The sequence below is a fragment of the Pangasianodon hypophthalmus genome, chromosome 5 (genome assembly GCF_027358585.1).
Source record: "Pangasianodon hypophthalmus isolate fPanHyp1 chromosome 5, fPanHyp1.pri, whole genome shotgun sequence".
Classification (NCBI taxonomy): Eukaryota; Metazoa; Chordata; class Actinopteri; order Siluriformes; family Pangasiidae; genus Pangasianodon; species Pangasianodon hypophthalmus.
Window position 1 is genome coordinate 2673625 of NC_069714.1, and position 17635 is coordinate 2691259.

The window sequence follows — 17635 nt, forward strand, 5'->3', positions numbered from 1 at the left end:
TGTGGGCTCATCCACAATGCTGGTGGCTTTGCGGATACAGTGTGTGGTGTAAATGTCTATGATGGAGGGAAGAGAGACCCTGATGATCTTCTCAGTTGTCCTCACTATCCGCTGCTGGGTCTTGCGATCCGAGACGGTGCAATTTCCAAACCAGGCAGTGATGCAGCTGCTCAGGATGCTCTCAATAGTCCCTCTGTAGATGGTGAGGATGGACCAGGTGAGGTCCTCCGCCAGGTGAACGCCAAGAAATTTGGTGCTCTTGACAATCACCACAGAGGAGCCGCCGATGTTCAGTGGAGAGCAGTCGTGCCGTACTCTAATGAAGTCAACAACCATCCATTTAGTTTTGTCCACATTCAGAGACAGGTTGTTGGGTCCGCACCAGTCCGTTAGCCACTGCACCTCCTCTCTGTATGCTGACTCGTGGTTCTTGCTGATGAGACCCACCACGGTCGTGTCATCGGCGAACATGATGATGTGGTTTGAGCTATGCATTGCTGCACAGTCGTGAGTCAGCAGAGTGAACAGCAATGGACTGAGCACAGAGCCCTGTGGGGCCCCAGTGCTCAGTGTGGTGGTGTTGGAGATGCTGTTCCCGATCCGGACTGACTGAGGTCTCCCAGTCAGGAAGTCCAGGATCCAGTTGCAGAGGGAGGTGTTCAGGCCCAGCAGGTTCAGCTTTCCAATCAGGTGCTGAGGAATGATTGTGTTGAATGCTGAACTGAAGTCTATGAACAGCATTCGAACATATGGGTCCAGCAGCCTTCCGTGGGGTAACTCTGTGTAGAGTTTTCCTCAGTCGTGGTAAGACACAGCACCTGGTCATTGGGAGGAGGGGTGGTCTTCCTCACCGTCACATCATTCTGCGCCTTGAACAGAGCGTAGAAGTTGTTTGGCACTTTTGGAAGGGAGGCCTCACTATCACAGGCAGGTGGTGTTGTCTTGTAGTTGGTGATGGCCTTGATGCCCTGCCACATGCGCTGCGTGTCTCCGCTGGCCTTGAAGTGATTGTGGATTCACTGTGCATGTGCGCGCTTTGCCTTTCTGATGGCCCGGGACAGTTTGGCCCTTGCTGTTCTTAGGGCTGCCTTGTTGCCTGCTCTGAAGGCGGGGTCTCAGGTCCTCCGCAGCTCACGCACCTCTGCAGTCATTCACGGCTTCTGGTTGGAGCATGGAGACAGTGATGTCATCAATGCACTTGCTGATGTAGCTGGTCACTGATGCCGTGTATCCCTGAACTTGAATCACTGATGAACATGTGCCAGTCAGTGTGCTTAAAACAGTCCTGAAGAGCAAAGATGGCTCCTGCTGGCCAGGTTTTCACCTGCTTCAGAACTGGTTTGGAGCGTCTGACAAGCGGTCTGTATGCTGGCATTAGCATAACAGAGATGTGATCTGAGTAGCCAAGGTAGGGGTGGGGCTCCGCCCGGTACGCGCTGGGGATGTTTGTGTAAACAAGATCCAGTGTGTTCTCCCCTCTCGTTGCAAAGTCCACATGCTGATGGAATTTAGGGAGTACTGACTTGAGATTTGCATGGTTGAAATCTCCGGCAACAATAAACAATCCATCAGGTTGTGCATTCTGCAGTTCGCTAATAGCCCCATACAGTTCACAGAGCGCCTCCTTAGCATTAGCGCTTGGGGGAATCTACACTCCGATCATAAGGACAGTGGTGAATTCCCATGGTAAATAAAATGATCTGCGTCTAACAGTCACAAACTCCACCAGCGATGAGCAGTAACTAGAAACCAGCACCAAGTTCTTGCACCATTCCGTGTTGATGTAAACACACTGATATTTCAAATGCCAAGTTCACAGGGCCAAATGCCAAGTTCACAGGGCCAAATGCCAAGTTCACAGGGCCAAATGCCAAGTTCACAGGGCCATTATTAAAAAAAATCCTACAGTAAAATGACTTCATACTGAGTTGTTTTTTTTTTGTTTTTTTTTACAGTAGATGCTATATCATATGCAGTTATCAGCTTTTGGAGATGTTTTGAGAATGAGATGATTTATAAAGAAGAAAGTGAAATTTGTCTACAACCGATACCAACTTCACAGGGCCTTTATTAAAACGCCCTACAGTAAAACTTCTTCATACTGAGTATTTATACAACATATTAATAACAGAAGTTATATAATAATATTATATAATTTATTTATGTAATGAAATACGAAGGTCCTTACGCTTTAATGCACCCCATTCACTGAATTGTGTAAATGCATATTAGTGCTCTTCATGGCACCATTTACAGGAGCGAAATTGTAATTCCTGGATCTTTTAAGGTGGATCAGAAAATCCAAATAAGAAGCCTAAAAAGATTGCCTAACAGTTTTCCTAATCAAATTATTCACTCTGATCCTCTGTCAAAATGTCATCAAAAGATATAAATACTTATATCAATAAGAGATAAATACTTTTTGCACCAGTGACCCCATTAATTGTAAAATTAAAAAATTCCACGGACCTCCTTCGAGCATAATTCAGCTATTCAGATATTGGGCTTATTTAAATGTGGCTATTATTGTAATAAAACTTTTTATTCCTGAAATTTCCACCAAATTAAGTCCAAGAAGACATTATTTACAGGCCCTGAGGTTGAGGTTTGGAATAAACCTTTTCGTTCAATTCATTCATGTGACCAGTCAAATAGGCTGTGAAAACAATTACAGACAGCTGATTATGTATGGTGGCAAATCTGTGCCAAAATCCGAGCACATTATTGATGGTCGTGCACGGTAAATTACAGTACAGCAGATATCCTACATGCGCGAGTTCTCCTCCTTATTTATTTATTTATTTGTTTGTTTGTTTGTTTGTTTATTTATTTATCCCCCCATACAGAGTGTTTTTTTGTTGATATGTAGTCGATTATTAGGTTTTTCCAATCTATGATATTAATGATATTCTTTGATTTAGAGTTTGCTAGTATGGTTTTCTTGGCAATATTTAGCACAGTAAGAAGAACTGTTCTATTTTCCTTTGTGATATTGATCCCCGATGTATCTCAGAGTAAGCAGAGTGAAGGGGAGAGTGTGATTTAGAAAATGAGATATTTCCTTAGTGATTTGTTTCCAGAAGTGCTTCACTGGTCTGCAGTTCCATATGGCATGTATGTAATGATCTGGTGTATTTTGTGTGTACTGTGTTGAGAGGTCGGTTTCCCCATAACCCATACATCCTTTTATACATCCTACGACCTGTGTAGTGAATTCTATGGATTTTGTATTGTATCAGGTGCAGACTATTGTTAGCTATGACTACTATTACTAGTTTTAGCTATGTAGGACATGTTCTGTAAAATTTGTGGGCAAATAACTACTCTGGGTGCTATTGCTAAGTCATCTTCCCATTTTTACATGATATGGTAATTGTAGAGTTGGAATTGGATATTATATATACATATATATAAAATCTATATACACTGCTCAAAAAAATTAAAGGAACACTTTTTAATCAGAGTATAGCATCAAGTCAATTAAACTCCTGGGATATTGATCTGGTCAGTTAAGTAGCAGAGGGGGGTGTTAATCAGTTTCAGCTGCTTTGGTGTTAATGAAATGAACAACAGGTGCACTAGATGGGTAACAATGAGACGACCCCCAAAACAGGAATGGTTTTAAAGGTGGTCCCTGACATTGTTTTCCCTACTCATCTTTTCTGACTGTTTTTCACTAGTTTTGCGTTTGGCTAGGGTCAGTGTCACTACTGGTAGCATGAGGCGATACCTGGACCCTACAGAGGTTGTACAGGCAGTCCAACTCCTCCAGGATGGCACATCAATACGTGCCATTGCCAGAAGGTTTGCTGTGTCTCCCAGCACAGTCTCGAGAGCATGGAGGAGATTCCAGGAGACAGGCAGTTACTCTAGGAGAGCTGGACAGGGCCGTAGAAGGTCCTTAACCCATCAGCAGGACCGGTATCTGCTCCTTTGTGCAAGGAGGAACAGATTGAGCACTGCCGGAGCCCTACAAAATGACCTCCAGCAGGCCACTGGTGTGAATGTCTCTGTCCAAACAATCAGAAACAGACTTCATGAGGGTGGCCTGAGGGCCCGACGTCCTCTAGTGGGCCCTGTGCTCACTGCCCGGCACCGTGGAACTTGATTGGCATTTGCCATTGAACACCAGAATTGGCAGGTCCGCCACTGGCGCCCTGTGCTTTTCACAGATGTGAGAGCAGGATCACCCTGAGCACATGTGACAGACGTGAAAAGATCTGGAGAAGCCGTGGAGAACGTTATGCTGCCTGTAACATCGTTCAGCATGACCGGTTTGGTGGTGGGTCAGTGATGGTCTGGGGAGGCATATCCATGGAGGGACGCACAGACCTCTACAGGCTAGACAATGGCACCCTGACAGCCATTAGGTATCGGGATGAAATCCTTGGTCCCATTGTCAGACCCTACACTGGTGCGGTGGGTCCTGGGTTCCTCCTGGTGCACGACAATGCCTGGCCTCATGTGGCGAGAGTATGCAGACTGGAGGATGAAGGAATTGATACTATCGAATGGCCCCCACGCTCGTCTGACCTAAATCCAATAGAACACCTCTGGAACATTATGTTTCGGTCCATCTGACGCTGCCAGGTTGCACCTCAGACTGTCTAGGAGCTCAGTGATGCCCTGGTCCAGATCTGGGAGGAAATACCCCAGGACACCATCCGTCGTCTCTTTAGGAGCATGCCCCGACGTTGTCAGGTGTGCATACAAGCACGTGGGGGCCACACAAACTACTATAGTATCATTTTGAGTTGCTGCAATGAAATTTCAGCAAAATGGACTAGCCTGCTGCACCATTTTTTCACTTTGATGTTCGGTGTGTCTTTGAATTCAGCCCTCTGTGGGTTGATAATTTTCATTTCCATCAAATGATGTGGCATCCTTTCGTTCCTAGCACATTACCCAGTCCATATCAGTATAGATATCCAGCATGATATTTTTCCCCATTGAGATCTGATGTGTTTTCAAAGTGTTCGTTTAGTTTTTTTGAGCAGTGTATTTAGTTGGTAGTGAGATATTCAGAAGTTCTGATACTAATGGGGGGAGGTGTAATGTGTTTTTTTTTAGGATGATTTTAGAGTATATAGTCGATCTGAGTTGTAGAAATTCAAAGGAATATTTATTTTCTAGTCCATGCTTCTCGGCTAGATATGGAAATGATGTAAAGGTGTTAGTTAGATATACGTGTTTAAGGTGTGTAATGCCTTTTTCTACCCATGTGGAGATGTTTGTTATCTTCACTGTGTTTGCAAAGTTGGGGCTGTGCCATATGGGAGTGTGTTTGGTTAGTTGGAGTGGTGAATTTATAGTTTTATAAAATTTCCACCAAGCTGTTAAAGTCGCTGCAGTTGTTGGGCTTTTGAAGCAGGGGTGGTGTTTGATAGCTGTGCGGATGAATGGTACATCCTAGATTCTGATTTCTTTGCGTAGTGCTTGTTCAGTATCTAGCCATATTTCATCTGTTGGACTGGGTTTTACCATTTGATTATATTTTGGAGTTGGTTAGTGAGATAATATTGTTGAAAGTTTGGGGCATCAAGTCCTCCATGCTATTTGGGTCTATGTAGAGTGGTTAAATTGATTCTGGGAGGTTTGTTTTTCCAATAAAATTTAGTGATACTGGAACTGAGTGATTTGAACCAGGAAGGGGGAGATGAGCTGAGATCATTGAAAATAAGTAATTTATTTTGGGTAGTATTGACATTTTTATGGATGCTATTCCACTAATGAGAGAGAGGGGAAGCTTTATCCAGCATTGGAGATCATTATTTATGGTGTTCAGTAATGGGTTAATATTGAGTTTATGCAGGTTTGACAGCTTGGCGAAGATTTTGACACCAAGATAAGTGATCAGGGCTTGTGGGGATGGATAGAGATTGCACTATAGTTTCAGGGAGTTTCATGTTGAGAGGGAACATAGTGGATTTGGTCCAGTTAATTGAGTAATTGGAAAGTTTGGAATATCTTTTGACTGTGTGGATAGTTTCTTATATTGAATCTGTAGGTGTTTTGCAAGAAGAGTAAAATGTTGTCAGCAAATAAACTGATTTTGTGTTCCATGATTGCTGTCTGGATCCCATTAATGTTTAAATTTTGTCTTATTTCTGCTGTTAATGGTAAAAAAAAAATAATAAATAAAAATGGCGAATAGGAACGGAGAGAGTGCGCATCCTTGTCTAGTGCCTCTGTGCTGTTTGAAACTTTGTGATGTGTAGAGAATTTTTATCCACTGAATAAATGATTCATCAAAACCTTATTTATAAAGTGTGGTAAGTAGAAATTTCCAGTCAACTTTGTCAAAGGCTTTCTCCGTGTCAAATGTTACTGATGCTGATTCTAGATTTTATATGATGTGTAATGTATCAGGTTGAGGAGTCTACACATGTTGGTGGCTGACTGTCTGCTTTTAATGAATCTGGTTTGATCTGGGTTGATTATTGAAGGAATAATTGTTTCAATTCTAGTAGCTAGAGTCTTGCTTATGATTTTGTCTGTGTTAATCAATGATAAAAGACAGTAACTACAGGGTAAAGTGGGGTCTTTGTTGGATTTTAAGTGAAGTGAGATACTGGTGGTATTCATTTCTGTTGGTAGTGTCATATTCTGTTTAATTTTTGGATGCTAATTTGTTAAATAGTGGTGCCAGAATAGCCCAGAACTGTGTTTAGAATTCAGCCAGAAATCCGTCAGGACATGGTGCTTTATTATTAGCCATATTATTAAAGGCGTTATAGATCTCTTCTGGTTCTATCAGTTTATCTATGGAATTTACTTGTACTTCTGATATTGAATCTGATATTATTTAGAAAGTTATCGATGTCTCTGTGTCCAGATCTTCAAGTGACCAGTATAGGTCTTGAAAGAATGATCTAATTGTATTGTTAATTCCCTCTGGGGTTTGTATGGTCTTTGTATGAGTTCTTGATAATTGGGATTGTTGTTCTTTCTTTATTTAGTTTAATGAGGTTTGCTAGGAATTTTTCAGATTTATTATTATATTCATATATTTATAAGGTTTCATGTCTGAGTCTTTGTAGTAGGAATTGAGTTTTTTTTTTGTTTGTTTATGAAGTCATTGTATTCTAGTTTGAGTTTCCTTAATTCTGTTTCTGGGCTTCCTGTGGGGTTGATTGCCTTTAGTCTCTCAGAAGATTAGAAGTTAATTCTAATCTTTTGTTCTAATTTATTTCATTTTCACTATTTTCCTTTTCTTATATGATGCATAGGGTATTATTTTTCCTCTGAGAACGGCTTTCCCTGTTTCCCATAATAGCGTTGGTGGGGTTTCTGGGGAATCATTTATTTTGATGAAGGATACCCATCCTTTGATGAAGGATACCCATGAGCCTATCAAATTCCGGATCTTTGAGTAGTGATGTGTTAAAGCACTATCTAAAAACTGTCTTCTGAAGGTGATTTCTATTCCAGGTAAGAGATACAGGAACATGATCACTGATTGTAATAAAGTGAGTTTGTGTGATTCATCTTTAGGGTATCATTGAGTTACTGGTTAGAAAGAAATCATTGTGAGAGTGTGTACGGTGAGGTGGTGAGTAATTTGTGTATTCCTTGGTGTTTAGGTGTTGTAGTCGTCAACAGTTGACAAGTTCAAAATCAGACATGTATTGCCTTATTGTTTCTGTGGTCTGCCAATTCAGTGTTTTATGTGTACTAGTGGTTTTACCTAATTCTGGGTCAATGAATGTTATAGTCGCCGCTGATTATGACTGGGGAGTCCAGGAGGTTTGCGTGATGTTTGAAGAAGGTATAGTTAACAGACTGTTGTTGATAGAGGTGTTTATAATGATGTATCTGCCTTCGGGGGTCGGTGATAGTAGTGTTGTGTGTGAATGTGACTTTTCTGTTTATCAAAATTACTACACCTCTGTTTGATGTAGCAATTTTGATAAATAGAAAAGTCGGCAGAAAAAATGTGACTGAATTGTGGGGTGTGTAATTTGTGACTGTCTGGTTCAAGAGATGTGTTTCTTGGAGTAAGCATATGTCTGTGTTTGGTGTAGTAAGATGCTGTAGTACTTTTTTTTTTTGTTTTTTTTTTGTTTTTTTTGTTTGTTTGTTTGTTTTTTTGTTTTTTGTCATGTTCCAAGTCAGGTATTTGATTAATGTCATATTTTTGGGAGATCTCTTGTTGGGTTTACCAGTGGTGTACTATTGTTTATATGTTGATGCGTATGTGTGTGATGGCATACCAATAGATCTACAGTAAGTGAGTATTGCTGTGTAGACACTAGCTTATTTGTCAGTGTTATTTTATTGGGTTGTTTTGTATGTGAGCATGGTGGTGTACATCTGAGATATAAATCATGAGGATGGACAAACAGACAAAGAACAACAGTTAACAACAGAGGATAAAAAGTGGTGGTGTGAGTTTTTCGGGGAAATGTGATGAATTAAAGTATGGAAGTTAAGCTTATACCTAAGGTGTTTTGTTCTATGTTGTTTAGCAATACTGTGTGTTGTGTGTGTGTGTATTAAGGCAGGGATAGCGGGGCTGAAGGGTTGCAATGGACAGCAGATCAGTGGTATTTATGAGATTTAGTGAGTGTGTATTTTGGTGTGGTTATGCGTTCTGTGTGCCTAAAGCAGAAGAATTGTTTTTCCCTTTTTTTGTAGGTAGGTAGGTTGTTATATAGATCAACTCAAAATAGATCGACAGATTGATTGATAGATAGATAGAAAGATAGATTGATAGATAATAGATAGATAAATAGATATTTGTATAAAGTATGAGAGGTTGGTATTTAGATCAAATTTAGATCGAATCAAGATAGATAGATAGATAGATAGATAGATAGATAGATAGATATTCAAATCAGGTGTTGTGGTGTGGTTATGCGCTGTGTGCACCTAAAAGCAGAGGGATTGTTTTTCCCTTTTCCACTGTATAGCCAAAAGTTTGTGGACACCTGACCATCAAACCCATATGTGGTTCTTCCCTAAACCGTTGCCACAAAGTTGGAAGCACACAATTGTATAGAATGTCTCTGTATGCTGTAGCATTACAATTTCCCTTCACTGGAACTGAGAGACCCAAACCTGTTCCAGCATGACAATGCCCCTGTGCACAAAGCGAGTGGAGTGGAGAGTGGAGCTTATTGTAACATCAAAGAGGGGACTAAATCTAGAATGGGATGTGATGCACAAAGCACATATGGGTGTGATGGTCAGGTGTTATTATTATGGCCACATACTTTTGGCCATATAGTGTACATAGATAGGTAGATATTTTCAAAGATTATTGGAAAAGTAAAAGGATAGATAGATAGATAGATAGATATTTTCAAAGATTATTTAAAAAATAAAAAATATATAGATAGATATTTATATAAAGGATGACAGTTGGTATTTGTATAGGTGAATTACTGATAGGTAGATCCAGGTAGATAGGGATGGATGGATGGATGGATGGATGGATAGATAGGTAGATAGATAGATAGGTATGTAGGTGGTGTGAGTAGAGGTCACGTTTTTATCTTGGTGTAACTGCCCGTTTATGAAAAGTTTATCCACTGATAAAACTGCTCTTCTTCCTTCTTTTATCATTTCTTTTCCTGTGGTTAGGACTTTCTTCCTTCTGATTATAATTTTGCGTGGAAACTGATCGTTAATTCCATAGTCTGTTCCTCAAAGTTCGCTTCCTTTGCTCATGATAAGTTCCTTGTGTTTATACTGTCCTGCTTTTGTGATGATGGGTCTTGGTCCTTTACTTTGGGGGTTTTTCCCTACTAGGCAGTGAACTCGGTAGAATGCGATATTTGTTGATGTTTCAGGTGGGATTTTTAGTTTGTGTTCATGAATTTTTTAATCACATTTTCAGGGTCTTCGGATGGGTATTCTGGGATCCCGGAAAAAACTATATTGTCTCGCATGCTGCACACTTGTAAATCCAGAATAGTTTCTTTCATTTGTTTGTTTTATTGGGTCACTAATGAGAGCTGTGTCGTGAGTTTGCTAACAGATAGGAGTAGTGTTTTTTCCTCTGTTAGCGCTGCGAATTGCTCCTGACTGAACTCCAGGCTTTCATGTATTGCCTGGAATTCTCTGTGCAGTGCTTCAACCAGAGAGAGCCTTGCATCAAGTCCTAAGAGTTTACTATCGACGGAGTGTAACATGTCAGTAACCTCTGCGTAGCATGGTGAAGTTTGCTGGTCTTTGGCTTCTCTCAGTGAGCTTTTTCTTTGTTCATGTTGGCATAGGTATAGTAATAGTGGTTGATAGTGGTCTCAAGCTCTTCCAGGTCGTCGGAGAGGATATTGTTGGCGTTTTGACGATGTAAAGTGTGTATTTTCCATTGCTAGATATTGTTGCTATGGCTGGAAATCTAGCAGCAGAGGTCTGCCATGTTGTTTCTCTCACTTCATCTTGCGGGAGTATGCTCAGTGCATCATGGCTTCCTCCTTTATCAAGGAGGTACCTCATTTATCAATCTTTCAGGAAAGTTGTGTGTAAACGTTTGTGTAAACCAAACCACCGGATTTACAAAAGTTTTGGAAATGCTGATTTTCTTCGTACCTGTGTGTATGTTGATAACCCATAAAGTGCAACACTCATTCCCGACACAGCTCATAGTGACGCCCACAAAAGTCCATAAAAGGTCAAGTCCTGGGAGCATGAAATGAACGATGAGGGTAAAGGCTGAAAGGCAGAAGTGGAAGTTATACTGACTCACTATTATAATACTAATAATAAATATAATAATAAAAAATAATAAATAATGTATAATATATTAATATTAACTTTTTTGGCAGAGGTGGCTAAACATTTACGGCTCTGGGTACGAAGATCAGGGGTTCAAGCCCCAGCAATGTCAAGCTGCTGCCGTTGGTCACTTGAGTAAGACCCTTAACCACATCTGCTCCAGGGGTGCTGTATCATGGCTGACCCTGCGCTCTGACCCCAGCTTCCTAGCAAGCTGGGATATGTGAAAAACTGCATTTCAGTGGCTCTATACTCGTACTCTGCACAACGACAATAAAGTTGAATCTAATCTAATCTATTCTTTAGTTAATGGCAAATTTCTTGGGTAAATGCTTATACAAATGATTTATGAATAAATCCATTCATATCCAGCTTGATAAATGAAACTCATCTTAAGATCTGATGCAAGAATATTGTCTAATTTAGGATTTTTTCAAATCTGAAAGAGGCTTGGGGAGTAACGGAATACAATTACCGGCATTATGTTATCAGGATACAAAAAAAGCTGGTAAGTGTAATCCGTTACAGTTACATCAAAAAACAAAGTAATCAGATTATACATTTTGTAAAAAATGGGAATACTATCAGGATTACAATTTTTTCATTTAAAACCAAAGAAATTAATCTTTTGACATAACACAGCGGCTCTTAACCTGGGGGTCACAACCTCTCAGGGGGGCGCAAAGCAGTAGCGGGAGCGGGGGGGGGGCGGTGGAAGTCATGGGACGTGTCACTCTTCACCTTTTCTGATAAAATTGAAGCATGGATCAGAAAACTGTTATTATGGGAACTCACTCGGACAATGATAACATTGATGGTTTCCCATTCCTGAATGAGCATCATGTCAAAAGCCAACTTGCGGCCGGTTATCGGGGCTAAATGACATGCAAATGCAATTTCTTGAGTATTTCCCTGAAAATCAAGCCATGTCTGTAACAGAAGAGTGGATTACAGTAGAAACCCCTTTACAGAGACATCATTGACAGGAATGGCAATTGAATTGCCAAATACAGAGAACTGAGTGAAAACTTCTCCCATTCGCATCAACCTATCTCTGTGAGACTGTTTTTCAGTGCCGTTGTACTTGAAGAACAAGAATAGAGCCAGAATCATGGTGGAAGATAGTTTGCATCTTTTCCTCAGCCCTACTCAGCCACGACTGGACTGCCTCGCATCCTCTATCCAAGCCCAATCATCCCACTGAGTGCCTAGTTCCAAACTTTGAAGTTGTTTTATATTATATTAATCTTTATCCATCTAACATCCAGGGAGGGGGGGTCACAAAACATTGTGATTTTTAAAATCGGGTCATGCTCACGAAAAGGGTAAGAAACGCTGATTGAGTGTTAGTTAGTGCTTTGAAATTCCCTGGTTTGCATGATCACAGTTGTGGTTAAGGTTGCCAGCTGTGCTGGGAATGTCCTGTATTTTGGTAGAAATGAACATGACTCCCACCCCAACGATCACCCCACTCCGTCCATTCCCAGTACATGGGACGCCTAAGGGGAACTCCCGCCAACCACGACTCCCACCCCAACGATCACCCCACTCCATTCATTCCTGGATGCCTAAGGGGAACTCCCACCAAGGTTGATCGGTAAAATGAAGAAAGATCACGGCCTTGATCAGCATGTATTTTGAAATAGCCTAATGTACATGTAAATGGTATAGACTTTTTTAAATGTTGTGTGTGATGGAAATGACATTTTTTCCTTGTATTAGTTAATGATTTTTTAATGTATAAGAAAAAAATTTACAAAGAATGTACAAAGAACTGGATTTTTTGCTGAATCAAACTTTTTAAACAAATAATAACGTTTAGTAAGTATACACACTGTATAACTAAGCTTCTAAGATCATGTTGCAAAATTATGAAAATTAATAGTATTTTCGATCTTCAAATTTTTGATTGATCACTGCCCTTGCAGATATGTGCTCCACTGTAACTTCTCATTTCCATCATAACTTCAGGTGAAACTCTAAAGTTGTTCTCTGAAATGCTTTTGTGATGTTGCTGATGTTCTTCATGTTGCTTTTCTCTTGACTTTATTTACATATAAAAGTAATCCAAAAGTAATCAGCTTACACTACTTTCATACTGTGGTACTTAGATTATGTTACTGATAACTTTTTTTTATTAAGTAATTTGTAAGTGTAATAGAATACATTTTTAAAGTAACTCTCCCAACCCGGCTTTCCATATATTATTTTTTTCTAGCTGTAGAAGCCAGTGTTTTCAGCATGGTATCAAAAAGCATCAGTAACTGCATCATAAGGCATCTGTCCACTTCGGCCTGGAGGAACCAGATGATTTTGCAGAAGTTTCACTGCACATCACCCAAAGCTGAACACTTGAACACAATACTTGATCATTTCAGATCCCTTGGTATGATTTAAGGTTGTTTTCAGCCACAGCAGTTTTGCGTGTGGTAAAATTTGGTGTTCTTAATGACACATCATTATACTGTTTTCAGGGTAACATCATATCCCCTTCTTCACAGGTTTACTGTTCAAGAGATGCACTCTGTTACTACCAACCAAGGAAAGACTGAAGTTTATTTATAACACATTTTCACAGGTAGGCTTAAATATATTCTCTGTGAGACAGTCCTTCAGAAATGTGGCAGTGAATTTCAGCAAAAACAAGTACAAACAAGATCTAGAAAGCCGACCGAATCAGTGGGCCATTTAACAAATTGCAACATTGTTGCATCGTTTAGTTGTTGGTCATTCAAAAGAGGTAATTTTAACTGAATTTAAAATGTATAGAGTTGTCAATGAGGAGATTTGTTGAATGGCTGATATAAATGGTGGGGATCTGCCCCACCTACCCCTATGGACAAGCTTACTGCTTAGAAATTTGAAAACACATAAAGGTATTCTCATTAGATCTCGTTATGTACAAGTCTGAAACAGGGCTAAATGGAACGAAATGCAAAAACACACTATCAATGAGAGAAAGAGTACAATAAAAAAAAATAGCCTATGGTTGTTAACAAAACTATTGGTAGGAACTAACCTATCATAGTCACAGGATCATAGTCACACATTTTCTATAAATGAATCATGAATCTGACCACTTTCTATTAGTGCAAGGGATTGCACTTCCCAAATTTCAGGACATGTGGAAAAGAATTCAAAATGTCAAAGTTACAGTTACATCGTAAAAGTTCTGACAAATGATGTAAAAAAAACATCCATGTGCAAAAAAAAAAAGTTCCTATTTGTTTCTACCTGTTTATTAATTGCAAATCATGTACACACAATATTTTATTAATTGTAAACCATGTACATGCATCAGCCTCACTTACAAAATGTATAATGGACAGTTGAAGACTGAGGTGAAGACCAGTTGAAGACCAGGTGATTTTTTTTTTCTTTTCTAATCTTCAACTGTCCAGTTTGGGTGAGTCTGTGGCCATGATAGTCTCAGATTCCTGTTCTTGGCTGACAGGAGAGGAACCTGATCTGGTCTTCTGCTGTTGTCGCCCATCCACCTCAAGGTTTGATGTTTTGTGTATGCTGAGATGCTTTTCTGCTCACCATGGTTGTAAAGTGTGATTATATGAGTTACTATATCCTTCCTGGCATCTTGAACCAATCTGACCTCTCATATGACCTCGCCTTATCATCAAGGCATTTCCACAGAAATGTCATTCACTTAATTATTTTTTGTTTTTCGCACCATTCTGTGTAAACTCTAGAGACTGTTGATAACTGCATAAATGTGCGGTGTACAGGTGTTCCTATTAAAGTAGATGGTGAGTGTATGTAGCATATATATATACTCACCAGCCACCTCATGGCATGGATTCCACAAGGTGTTGGAAAAAATTCCTTTGAGATTCAGCTCTATCTTGAAGTGATTGCATCACATAATTGCTGCAGATTTCTCATCTGCACCTTCCTGCTGCAAATCTCTGGTTCTGTCACATTCCATAGGTGTGTTCTATTGGATTCAGATTTGGTGACTGGGGAGGCCACTGAAGTACACTGAACTCATCATCATGTTCCTGGAACTGGTTTGAAATGGCTTGTGCTTTGTAACAGGGCACGTTATCATACTGGAAGCCATTATATGGTGGGTGAATTGTGGCCATAAAGGGATGCACATGATCAGAAAAAAAATACTCAGAAAGGGTGTTGCAGTTAAACAATGCTTGGTTGGTATTAAGGGACCCAGTGTGAAGAAAACATTCCCCACACCATTATACCACCACCAGCCTGTACTCTTGACACAAGTCAGAGTGGATACATGGATTCTGCATAGACCATCTACATATTGCAGCAGAAATTGAGCTTCATCAGACCAGGAGACATTTTATCACTCTTCAACTGTATGCTTTCGGTGAACCTGCACCCATTGTAGCCTCATATTCCTGCTCTTTGCTGACAGGAGTGTAACCTGATGTGGTCTTCAGGTATTGTAACTCATCTGCTTTAAGGTTTTTCATGATGTGTGTTCTAAGATGTTTTACTGCTCAACACAGTTGTGAGTGAGAGTAATCATTTGAGTTACTGTAGCCTTCCTTCCTTACTGTAGCCTTCCTGAACAAGTCTGACCATTCCCCTCTGGCATCTCTCATCAACAAGGCATTTCCACCCACAGAACATCTGTTCACTGACTGTGTCTTTGTTTTTTAGCACCATTCTCTGTAACCTCTATAGAGTTGTGTGTTGTGTGTGAAAAATCCCAGGAGTTTCCGAAATATTCAACCCAGGCCATTTGACACCAAAAACCATGCCACGGTCACTGAGATCACGGTTTCTCCCCATTCTGATGTTTGATGTTTGATGAAGCTCTTGACCTGTATCTACATGATATTATGCATTGTGCTTTTGTTGCATGATTGGTTGATGAGATAATTACATGTATGAGCAGGTGTATAGTGTAGATTTGGCCAGTCTGTCTACTTGGTGCATTGTCTTTGTAATGCTTTGGTTACTTTTTTTTTTTTGCTTTTGGATTTTTGTTAATATCTATTTTTAAATCAATTCTGTTAACTATGGCTTAAACCCTATGTTACATTACTGTTCGTTAGCCTATATTGTGAGGAAAATAACCACTCTTTAGGATAAATCAGGGTCACAAAACCACTGGAATTTGGTTCACTCTTTAGCAGATTGACTTACAATTAATTCTGTATAAAGCATAGAATTAGGATATACTAAAATGTATCAACCACCTGGTCATTTTAATGATTTTCTTTGTTTCAATTCCTCTAGATCCCCTGCTTCAGGATCGAGCAATGTGATGTGCTACCTTTGTGCCAAGGTTTTGCTTGCTATGGAGTGTTCTTGCAGGCAAGTAGGCTGGGTTATAGATTAGATTTTGCAGTTGGAAAGTGCCTGGAAATGTTAATTTGACTCATTGAAATGTTCACTGAAAGTTTTAGGCAGCGTCTGAGAGGAAACAACAAACAGTTAACTGTAACAAAACAGACAGTAATATACACCGTGGGCATGCTGCAGAAATAGGTTATCCCCACAAGGCCAATCTTTATTGGCTTTAGTAAATTCGTCACATTCGTAATTTAATTAAGCAGGCCGCTAGCCCTGACATACATTTGTAGTGAAAGTAATGCTTCAGAGTGATGTACAGTATATGTGCAGTTTGAGAGAAGAACCAGGGTTTATTTAAATAACTACTTTAACAGGTATTTATTATGAATGGCAGTTATAAATGTAAGACGAATTACATTATTGCTTAGCCTTCATCAGAAACAGTAATTTTTTTTAGATACTTTAACAAAATTGCTGGACTTGTGCACTTGTGGACTTGTGCAAAATTACTGTATTTGTAATCAAAAACATGCAAATTGAGGGTACATATATATTTATATGTACCCTCAACTTGCATGTCTTTGATGACAAATGTGAGAGATATCTTTGAGTACATGGGTGGAATTTCAGATTTGAGACATACAAAATGGGTTTCTAGGAATTTGGAGGAGATTATTACAAAATGTCTGAACATATTAAATTTTGTGTTTACATATATTCTTTCTCTTTTTCAATAAATTAAACTGATGAACCCATGCATCTTCAAGGTTAAAGATTAGCCTGCCTTAATTTGATCCACACCTGCTTTTTGAACATCCCATTTCATATTTACTGTTATAATAATCTCCACTCTTCTGGGAAGGTTTTTCACTAGATTTTGGAGCATGGCTGTGGGGATTTGCCCATTCAGCAACAAGAGCATTAGTGAGGTAGGCTCTTGTGGCACTGATGTCTGGATGAGGAGGTCTGGGGTGCAGTGTTCCAGTTCATCCCAAAGGTGTTCAGTGGGGTTGAGGTCAGGGCTCTGTGCAGGACACTCGAGTTCTTCCACTCCAACCTTAACACACCATGTCTTCATGGAGCTCACTTTGTGCACAGGGGCATTGTCATGCTGGAACAGGTTTTAGTTCCAGTGAAGGGAAATTGCAATGCTACAGCATACAAAGACATTCTGTACAATTGTGTGCCTCCAACTTTGTGGCAACAGTTTGGGAAAGAACCACATACGCATGTGATGGTCAGGTGTCCACATACATTTGACCATTTAGTGTATGTAAAATAAATAAGTAAAAATAGATCCCTGTACAAGGTATGGTAGCATGGTAACTTGTTTATAAGGAGAGTGTGTTAGTACAGTGGTCACAGAGAATAAATGTTTTGCATTAAGGAAGGGAATTTCATATTTTCTGTTCTGTTCTTGTGACAGTATTCCATCACATTTGTTTTACATCTTATTGAAACCCCTTATAGACCCTGATAGCTGGTTGGGATGAGCTGGAATGTCAGCGTGTATTTAACTTTTTGTGTAAAACCACACATCTTCAGTGGAAAATAGAGGCAGCTGTTGCAAGCAAGCCAGGTATGTCAATGGCTATCAATTATGTAATCTATTAGAAATCATTTATACAAA

The 17635-nt window shown here is 39.8% G+C and overlaps 1 protein-coding gene across 2 annotated transcripts in view; it reads left to right on the forward strand.

Moving 5' to 3' along the window:
- Positions 1-17635, forward strand: part of LOC113546993 (F-box only protein 47) — a 31745-nt gene that overhangs the window by 4755 nt on the left and 9355 nt on the right. Inside the window, exons 3-6 of one of the 2 annotated variants that reach the window (XM_026947132.3) lie at positions 12941-13108; positions 13224-13300; positions 15949-16026; positions 17476-17584. In XM_026947132.3, coding sequence (XP_026802933.1) covers positions 12941-13108; positions 13224-13300; positions 15949-16026; positions 17476-17584 — 432 coding nt within the window. Of the gene's footprint in view, positions 1-12940; positions 13109-13223; positions 13301-15948; positions 17585-17635 lie in introns of both variants that reach the window. The other variant, XR_008301868.1, reaches the window with a different exon arrangement.